The following is an 11,099-nucleotide window of genomic DNA, read 5'->3' as shown; positions in this document are numbered from 1 at the left end:
AATTGTAAACAAATGTAAATGTTGTAATTGTATTTGTAAACAGCTGGAAATATTTGATTGGGTTTGTGCAGTTTGTTACCTCCGTCTTGCAGGGGTACTTTCCACGGATACTTTACTATAAAGTAATGTAATTTTTTTTATTTTATAAATGCAGAAAGTAATTCTACGCGAAAGAACTTGTGAATCAATAACATAACAATGCAACAATGCAGAAGTGCGCGCATCGGCTGCTGTTAACACATAACTTCAACGCTCGATATCTCGTAAACGGAGCGAGATATGATTTTTTTATTTAATAAAAGGGGTTTATTTTGAGCTAATTAACCTAAAAATTAACTCAAATCTTGGCGCCCCAGTAACTAAAATCGTGCCGAAAATTATAATACGTGAGATCATGCTGCTGCTGAAACGATAGACTGTCTATCTGCTAAAAAATAATTTAACTACATTTTCACAAAAAGCGAATAAATTCTTCCCACTTTTCTTTCCTTCGCAAATACAACCTTTTGTAACGCTGTGTCAAAACTTTACTGTCATTACTAACCTTTTATAATTGAATCTGGTGTTCAATGAACTATTGTATCATGATACAAATGATTAGAATCAAGAAATCATTTCAATATACGTCATACTTAAAAAGTTGAAAAACGTAAAATCATGAAAGTCAACTTTTTGTCGAAGTAACAATTAATTCAATTCAAAGCTAAAAACATAAAATCTGAAATCAATCATCAAAAACTGCTGGAAAAACTGAATATTTGGCATATAAGGAATAAAATAGGAATTTCTTGACACTACAAGTATGTATTTCAAAAATTTTAAAACATAAGACGATTCGTCTCACGTCTTACTCTAATATATATGCATATGCGTGTACATGTTACAAGAATAAATAGCGATGCAAATCGGACTAGTGAGTTCTTTTCACAATTTATAATTTAAACTTTACGCGTAAGTTCATAATTCATTCATTGTTTGCATAGACCCGTTGTATGGGGGTCACACTATATAAAAACGAATAAATAAATCTGGTCAAATATCATTAATTAGAGTTAATACAACCATGGAGTAATATTGGGTTAGTTTCCTAAAGAATTATTTTCTTCAAACAAACTTGATATCATCAATCATTAAATACAAATATATACATATGTACTTCTGTAAATAATGATGTATGTATATTGCTCTTAGTATTTGTTAAGTAGCCTCGACCGTGGTCCCTTACCTATAGAATGGTTGTATTGTTTAAACGATATATATTATTGAGTTTGAGATTTCTTTTATATCAATTGGTTTCTTTTTTCAAAATTAAAAACAAATTTCTGAACTTAATTTAATAAACCATTAAATTACATTGGTATGAGTATTCAGACACATATATACATTATTTTACCGGTTTTAATTACTCTTAATCACTCATTTATAACGTACGTAGCTCTTTTACTTTTATAGTCGGATATTTTTAATTTTAGTATGTATTCATATATGTAAAAAGCTTGAAATTTCCCAATTTTGTGCCACGGCCAAATCATTTTAAAAAGAGGGGTTTACGCTCAAAAGAAACGAATAAAACATTTCAATTTGAATTAGAGAGAGTGCTTTTATATACTTGTAGAATCAACGACTGCAGTCAAGAGTTTAAAACGAAAAATATACAGTGGAACTTCTATAACTCGAAGATCTCCATAACTTGAACTTTTGAATTAGCAATAGCGTTCAAAAATCAAATTTCATACAAATTTCCTTCCATAACTTAAACTTAATTAACTCGAAGTTCTCCATAACTTGAACTCTTGAATTGACAATAGAAGTAAATTTTAAATCATAAATCGAACTTTTCGACCAGGTCATAATACAAAATTTAAAATTTTACTATCGAGGCAGAATCTTAAAAGAGTCTATCTATATCGTATGGAGGCGAACAAAAAATATAATATTACGTTAATGGATTGCATAAATCATGTAAAAAAAAGCATAGGATACAGACGTCAAGAGCCAAACAATAGCAAACTGCAACAAACAAAATTACAAAATACATGTTTTAACGGATTTAAATAAAACTTTATGCGAAAATGTGCATAAATCTATATTTTACAGTTTTTTGAAAAATTTACAATTTAATGAATTTACAAACTATAATAACTCGAAGTCTCTCTAACTCGAAGTCTTTTTGTGAGATTATGGTGATTCGAGTTAGAGAAGTTCCACTGTATTTGAATTGTCCGCTCCCTGCTGACTGTAACCAAATTTTTTCTACATTCTCTCTTAAATTATCATGCACATCTAGTTGAATGCTGGTTTTAATTAAATATCAGACAAATAAATGGAAAAGAGAGCAGACATATACAATACTCATATTTAGCGAAATAGAACATACATATGTATATTTTACAGTGGGCAAAATATTAAATATAAAAAAAATATCTTAATTTCATCATCAGAGTTAATGTCAATTATATTCACAACATAGATTTAAATGTATAAAATATTAAATTACTAGAGGAGGAAAAAAAGTGATAATATTATAATTACAACTGTGGATATCGAAACAGGATTTAATCTCCTCATCCGACTAACGTCAAATATCGACAGTATTACTGGAAATAAAATCGTGTTTGGCCTTACAGTATGCATACTGAAATATGCTTAACTTATGCTCTGCTTACAGTATGATATATGAAAAAATATCCGTATCAGTTTTAATACCCGGGCGCAGCTTATCCATATAAAGCATATATGTATAAAGATATAAAGCAATAATACATATAATAGATTTGCAAATCTTTGATACATTTACATATATGTATGTACTTATATATGTATCATTTAATTTCATTTTGCCCCGTCATATCGACTCGACTATGTAAGATAAAACCAATTAGAATTAAAACATCAAGTTTGTGGGCGCACAAATTTTCATTGAAAATATTATATAAAATGAATTGTCTATGTAGGATATCTAGTCGTGTTTAATAGAAAAATATCATATGTCACATGTCGTAAACACATTTGCTATGACATATAATACTATAAACAAATAATATATAAATTTAGATGTAGATGTTTATTTTTTTTAGTTTGAAGTTTAAGATTTAGATAAACAACAAATTTTTTAATTGTATCGAATTCTTGAAAACTGTTGCTTCTTAGTACAGACACTTAAAAAAATGATAATGAATCCAACCAATACGAAAAATATACATCAATAAAGTGCAATGAAATGTACAAGTTCAATAAATTCATTAGTATTTATGGTTCATTATGATTATGATGACAAAGGAATTACAAAGTTGACTAACACAGCATTGTTACATGGTTCCGTAACTCATACTCACATACGTACATATGTGTCTAACTTTAAATCTCTTTTTTTTGTTTTGACATATGAACCGATGTAAAACTATTTGCTTCTCATTACTATACTACAACAAAGGTATGATATTGTTACATTGTGACCAGAACACTATAACACAGCCATGCCGACAGACTAATATCTTAGATATTCAATTCTTTTGTGCTTTAAAGTAAGCCCGCATTAGCTTATAACAAATGTATTAAATTGACTGGGCAATTTTGTTATCTGTTATTGGCTATTGTGTGAGTGTAATTAGTAAGCCATTACTGTCTCACTTTTACATTTACATTGTTTGCTTTCAACTACTGTAAATTATTTAAAAACTTTTATTATATTAAATAGAACGAATTTGATATTTCCCATTTTGTATAGCTACTTATATTTACAAACTTAATATTTTTCGTTTTTTATACATAGACACATAAATATATGTTCACTACATGCATACATTTTTGTTACAACAAACTAATTTTATATATGTGTGCGTATATGTACTTAGGTATATACAAAAAATATAATCAGATGTAGTTTCAATTTGACCTCTGCTAACATACAATTCTCCCTCCGACATTAAAATAAATGCCCCTACGCCGAGACTGTCACTCGATGTTAGAAAATTGGAATAAATCGACTTGAAATGGCGCATTAAAGAGTAGCTCATTCAGTATGAAATGCGCGCGCGACAAATAAACCCATCTGAACGGTGAAAATAATTGTGTTAGCAAAAAAGTAGTAGCTTTGAAGCTCCATCCTCCCGATTCTCATATGCAGTAGTGCATAAAATTATTTTATGCAGATTTGAATACAAAATTTACCCGTATGTATACAGATACTGTCGTATTTAACCAATGGTTTTAATGGGCGAAATATAAGTTGTGAATGTATAATACATATATATTTGTTAATGCATATATTTATGCATACAAAGATACATATATCGGTAGCCTGTTAAAGTAGTGTCCAAATCAAACTGTTCCTTACAAAATTTTAAAAACTGTAACGACCCATTAATATTAGGAATGGGTGAAAATTCGTTCTTGGACTCTTCAAAAATTCAATCTTCTCAATCATATCCTTTTCCCCGAGTTCACAACTCTAACCAGCAGCATCAGTATTTGCGTCGTATTCGCAAACGTAATATGCGTCTGGGCATCAATGCACGAACTGGTCGACTACAGTGGTGTCCTGGAATGACTTGTAATAAACTTTTGATTATATTTCCAGTGGTGTTGCTGCCAATAACAATTGCACTTATTCTGCTGATGCGTATTGACAATATGTTAACAGCACTTCGAACGCAGCAAAAACTGCAAGATCAGCCACAGCAAAAATATTCTTCTTATATCGATGACTTAACTAATAATTTGCTCCCTAATAAAAGGGATGTTATAAAAGATATTATCAATGAACAGTTTATTTTACCAGTGGATATAAATAAGAATGAATCAAACGAACACGAACGTATTAAACGATGCATATCATTTAAGTTTGGCCTTAGCGAAACAATAGAAGTAGAAGATAGGGATATCATGAAAGATGCGCGCACATCTTTTCTTCCACAAGATACAACAGTAATACCGCGCGAATGTTTGGACAGACTAAGTTCAGTCAAAGCTGATTCTAGTTTAATAAACGATATGATTACGCAACTACTGCGACGTCGTTCAAGGCGAACTTCCGTTGATAAAATGAGTACTGACAAATCCAAAACTATTTTCGCTGAAAGCTCATCCCATGGTGGTAAAATAAAGTTGAATAATTATGAGACAGTCAATGAACAGAATCCCCTTAGCGAAGAAGATGCGCAACTTTTTGGATCCACTTCAGCGTTGCAAACATTCTGGAACGAGGAAGGCACGAAGGAGACCATACGAATAGCACAGGCAAAGACAATGAAAAAATATATGGACATTCATATTGATCCTTGTACAGATTTTTATAAATATGCCTGTGGTAACTGGGAACGTTTACATCCTATACCAAGGGATAAAGCTGGATTTGATACGTTTGAAATGTTGCGTGAAAATTTAGATGTAGTGTTAAGGGAGCTTTTAGAATCCAAAGACACCACAGAAGCTGTGTCGGCTCAAAACAAAATTGTAAATATTCCGCATAATAACTACGAACATGGTATTGAAACCCATGCGGATATTATAAAGTCAGGTTCATCAGTATCTGTCGCAGAAGGAGATCTGAATAAAAAACTCGATGCAACCAAATCCTTTGATCAGCTTGAAAAACAACTGAAAGAGAAATCAGCACGCATCCGACGGCATATCATAGAGCATAGAGACGCCCTAGGCTTTGTTTTACGTCGTTATAAACGTCAACAAGCCACAGCAAATAAAAGAAATCTCTTAGTTACTCTGTTGAGTCTCAGTAATCTTTCATCTGAGGAGAGCAGCTTCACGGAATATATAGACACCAATGATGCGCAGCTGAAAGCAAAATATTTATATCAATCCTGCATAAACACTAACCTTCTACAAAAACGTGGCACTAAGCCTCTACTGAATTTGATCGATAGTTTAGGTGGATGGCCCGTACTAGATCCGAATTGGAACGCTCAAAATTTCGATTGGTTAAATTTAACGGCGCAACTACGACGCTATAATAATGATATCCTAATCGTAGAATGGGTAGGCCCAGATATAAAGAACTCTGACGAAAATGTCATACAGTTTGATCAGACGAGCCTTGGACTACCTACGCGCGAGTATTACTTACAAGACATGAATTCGCGCTATTTGAGAGCCTATCAGTTGTTTATGTCCGAAATAATGCAAAAGTTGGGTGCTTCCCGAGATCGCGCAATCAAAACAGCGTCAGAAGTTGTGGAATTCGAAACACAACTGGCATCGATAACAGCTCCGGCTGAACAGCGCTTAAATGTTACAAAGCTGTACAATCGTATGACCCTTAAGCACCTACATCAAGTAGTACCAGAGATTAATTGGCTACGCTACCTTAGTATCTTGCAAAATCGCAATATCCACGACTCTGAGGAGGTGGTTATTTATGCCTTAGACTATATGAATGATCTTGTTCGCCTGCTACGTGCAACTGAACCTAAGACAGTATCTAATTACTTGCTTTGGCGATTTGTACGTCATCGCATTAACAATGTTGATGATCGTTTCGAAGACACTAAACAAAAATTTTATCATTCTTTATTCGGCCGAGAAGAGAGCCCCCAACGGTGGAAAGTATGTATAGCACAAGTAAACACTAATATGGGAATGGCTCTGGGTTCAATGTTTGTTAGAAAATATTTCGATGAAAATAGTAAACGTGATACACTGAAAATGACACACGAACTACAACAAGCTTTCCGTGAAATATTAAAAAACACAGACTGGTTGGATTCGAGTACCAAGCATTTGGCTGAATTGAAAGTAAATGCAATGTCTTTGAAAATTGGCTATCCTGACTTTATACTAAACCCTACAGAGCTTAACGAAAAGTATACAGGTATACGGATACATCCTGATAAATATTTTGAAAACACTTTACATGTACTATTGCATACGGCTAAAACAGAACAAAACAAAATTCAGGAATCAGTGAATAAAACAGCTTGGCAGACAGCACCGGCAATTGTGAATGCGTATTATAGTCGAAACAAGAACCAAATTATGTTCCCCGCCGGTATACTTCAACCTCCATTCTATCATCGTCATTTCCCACGATCATTAAATTTTGGTGGAATTGGTGTAGTTATTGGACATGAGTTGACCCATGGCTTCGACGATAAAGGCCGACTATTCGACCGAAACGGTAGCATACATAAGTGGTGGACAGATGCCTCTATTAAGGGTTTCGATGAACGAGCACGTTGTATAATTTCCCAATACAGTAACTATACTGTCGGAGAAGTCGGCATATCTCTAAACGGCGAAAGTACACAAGGTTGGTAATCATTCCTATCTTTCCACTTCATTTCAGATATTGAAATTTAACACGAATTTCATTAGATATGAATGAAATGAATCATTACTGTTTTATTGTACTTATTATGATTTTTGATGAGATAACTTGTTTACCATACTTCAATCTACCATAGTTTTAGAACATAATTTTTATGCTGTTTTTGTTTGTATGTTTGCATCAAACATAATTTGTATCCATATGTCTTAAACAACAATACTTTGTTAGATAAATTCGTAAGATTTGTACATTATTTGCTTAACTCGTTCATGCCCGAATTGAAATTTGACATTTCTAACATTTGTTAGAACAGATATATGTATATTAGTTTGAACTCAAATATGAAGTGATATAAATTTCAAAGTCCTTTGTATCTTGATTCATTAGTTACAGGATGTTGCCTATAGGCAACAACTAAATTATTATAAATAAACTAAACACTTTTCTCATGACTGATTTTTTTTTAAATAACTCTCTTATCTTTATTTATTTATACAGTTCACTTGGTTTTAAAATAATACAATTATTTTCATGTTGCAACATTGGGCATGAAAGGGTTAAGTGTTAAAAAGTATATTATTTAATTTGAGAATACTTTACAGATATTTATTATATCAAATACGCTAAGTTATAATTTTGTTTTTTCTTCTAAATTCAATTATTGTCAAATTATAAAAGTCATAAAATCTATTTTTATACTCTCGCAATATGATGTATAGAGTATAATAGTTTTGATCTGAGGGGTTGGTATTATATAGATGGGCAAAATATGTAGATAGTATGTGCATCAATATAAAATGAGCTTTGCTACATAATATTTTCTTGTTATCCTGCTGACACGTTGGTCGAACGGTTGAAATCGGTTGACCACAACACCTACATCTTATATTATGATGACCTCAGTACCTGTGGCTGATGTTTTACAGGATATTGGTAAATATTTTCTTAAAATGTGCTTCAGTTTCAAAAATTATTAAAATCGTCTTTGGAAAAGTAATGTTCCCCATATATGTTCTCAAATTTCCGGCTGCCTTTGTACTATATATGTACATATATCGGTCAATATATAAGAAATCTTAGCATAGTTATGCGAACGTATTATTTCAGATGTACCTAATACACCATATTGTATTGCATTATGTGAACAAAAATTAATGTAAATGCTTTAAATAGTAGTATTGTTACCTACTACGTTATTTTTTCTATTTTCATATTTTATCGTGCATATAACTAATTATACTAGTTTAGTTGAAGAGTACATACATGTAAATATAAATATACTTGCGATATGATTTTTTTCTTCTATATTTACCTAGGTGAAAATATCGCTGACAATGGGGGTCTACGCCAAGCATTCCATGCTTATAAAGCTTGGTTGAAAAACAATCCGCAGGCTGCTGCTGACGAAAATCTTCCCGGCATCAACATGACTGGCGAACAACTATTCTTCCTTAATTTTGGACAAGTGTGGTGTGGTGCCATGAGACCAGAAGCAGTACGCAATAAACTCAACACCGCAATACATAGCCCTGGCCGATTTCGCGTCATAGGAACGCTTTCCAACTCAAAAGATTTTGCTAGGGAATTTAAATGTCCGGAAGGTTCACCCATGAACCCAGTCCATAAGTGCAGCGTTTGGTAACAATAGTTTAGTCGGCAAAATCTTAAAAATATTTAGTTTCTATGAAACATCACAATTCACATATTTTGGGAGGGTATTTTAACATATTGTCGATTACCAAATTGTAAACGCCATTTTTATTACAAAGTAAAAGTATTGTAACGATATCAACAGTCTCATACTAAGATATTCTATAATGTATGTGGATATCACTATTTAAGTATGTAGATATATATTTAGACATATAAAATATCATATGTATGTGTTTAGACTTAATTAATACAAATCAATAATTATATCATTATGATAAATTATTTATTTTAATAAATATACCGACAAATATTAATTATAGTATATACATATATCTATTTAATATATATAAAAGAAAGTCGTGTTAGTTATAAAGGGTGATTTTTTAAGAGCTTGATAACTTTTAAAAAAAAAAAAACGCATAAAATTTGCAAAATCTCATCGGTTCTTTATTTGAAACGTTAGATTGGTTCATGACATTTACTTTTTGAAGATAATTTCATTTAAATGTTGACCGCGGCTGCGTCTTAGGTGGTCCATTCGGAAAGTCCAATTTTGGGCAACTTTTTCGAGCATTTCGGCCGGAATAGCCCGAATTTCTTCGGAAATGTTGTCTTCCAAAGCTGGAATAGTTGCTGGCTTATTTCTGTAGACTTTAGACTTGACGTAGCCCCACAAAAAATAGTCTAAAGGCGTTAAATCGCATGATCTTGGTGGCCAACTTACGGGTCCATTTCTTGAGATGAATTGTTCTCCGAAGTTTTCCCTCAAAATGGCCATAGAATCGCGAGCTGTGTGGCATGTAGCGCCATCTTGTTGAAACCACATGTCAACCAAGTTCAGTTCTTCCATTTTTGGCAACAAAAAGTTTGTTAGCATCGAACGATAGCGATCGCCATTCACCGTAACGTTGCGTCCAACAGCATCTTTGAAAAAATACGGTCCAATGATTCCACCAGCGTACAAACCACACCAAACAGTGCATTTTTCGGGATGCATGGGCAGTTCTTGAACGGCTTCTGGTTGCTCTTCACCCCAAATGCGGCAATTTTGCTTATTTACGTAGCCATTCAACCAGAAATGAGCCTCATCGCTGAACAAAATTTGTCGATAAACACATTTCGAACCGAACACTGATTTTGGTAATAAAATTCAATGATTTGCAAGCGTTGCTCGTTAGTAAGTCTATTCATGATGAAATGTCAAAGCATACTGAGCATCTTTCTCTTTGACACCATGTCTGAAATCCCACGTGATCTGTCAAATACTAATGCATGAAAATCCTAACCTCAAAAAAATCACCCGTTACTACTTATAACTCAAGAATGGCTGAATCGAGATCGGAGGCAGGACATAGGATACTTTTTATTCCATTCCCGTGTTATTCAAAACATTAGAGGTTATATTTTCATAAAAATGAAAACAAAAGTGAAAAACGAAAAAATTATCACTCAAAACATCAATTTGATGAAAAACAAATACATTTTTTAATTTTTTTCTATTTAAAAGCATTGACAAATCTTTGCGGTCATTACGTTCCAATTTATAATTGAATTTTAACTTAACCGGTTTATTTTTTTCCGTGTTGCGCTTTTCTTACTGAAAGGTTTCAATAAGAAAATGAAATTGCACGTGAAGAACTCCGGGGGCTCTTAAGCGGGGATCACTGTATATAAATTAATATCACAATAATCCGGGTCTGTTTATCTTTTGGAACAGTTCGTTAATTTATTAATGTATTTTTACCAAGTTTGCTTTTTACGGATATTTTTTGTAATAAAGGACTTAAATATGTTTGAAATATATAGAAAAATAAATTTGTTTTCATGCATGGAATGGAATATTATCAAATGATCATACCAAAGATTAAACCTTTGGTAGACTTTTGAAAAAATTCCAGTTATGATTTATTTTCATTTTTTTGCTATAAAAAATCGAAACGTTGATAATTTTTGATTGATAAGACTATACAACACTCGGCTGGGTATTGGATTAAATTTAGTTTTTATGGGAGATTGAGTCGAAAGTAAAAAGGTTAGAGTTTGTTCAAAAATTGTGCCAGTATCTGTTTAAATTTAAAATTTTTAAGTATTTTTTAAATATCCAACTTCGACCGATTATACACCAATTGAATAAGAAAGTAAGGTAGATTATGCCCATATTTTT

The 11,099-nt window shown here is 32.3% G+C and overlaps 1 protein-coding gene across 2 annotated transcripts; it reads left to right on the top strand.

Annotated features, from left to right (window-relative positions):
• The first annotated feature begins 574 nt into the window (after nucleotides 1-574).
• LOC105214269 (neprilysin-4) lies at nucleotides 575-9,253 on the top strand. Of its 2 annotated transcripts, XM_054233550.1 has the most exons (4): nucleotides 575-800; nucleotides 4,580-6,826; nucleotides 6,896-7,264; nucleotides 8,599-9,253. In XM_054233550.1, coding segments are annotated over exons 1-4 (2,943 nt in total). In that variant the 5' UTR covers nucleotides 575-799; the 3' UTR covers nucleotides 8,925-9,253. The 2 variants fall into 2 exon arrangements, with proteins under 2 accessions (XP_054089525.1, XP_028897559.1); XM_029041726.2 differs by having other exon boundaries at nucleotides 576-800; nucleotides 4,580-7,264.
• The last annotated feature ends 1,846 nt before the right edge of the window (nucleotides 9,254-11,099 follow it).

This window comes from Zeugodacus cucurbitae, chromosome 2 (assembly GCF_028554725.1).
Source record: "Zeugodacus cucurbitae isolate PBARC_wt_2022May chromosome 2, idZeuCucr1.2, whole genome shotgun sequence".
Lineage (NCBI taxonomy): Eukaryota > Metazoa > Arthropoda > Insecta > Diptera > Tephritidae > Zeugodacus > Zeugodacus cucurbitae.
The sequence above is the reverse complement of the archived record's forward strand: the minus strand, read 5'-3'. Positions and strand labels throughout refer to the sequence as shown.

Bases quoted from the DNA above. Each gene is read 5' to 3' on its own strand.
- LOC105214269 (XM_029041726.2), top strand. The intron at 7,265-8,598 runs GTTGGTAATCAT...ATATTTACCTAG, and splicing joins AAACGGCGAAAGTACACAAG to GTGAAAATATCGCTGACAAT.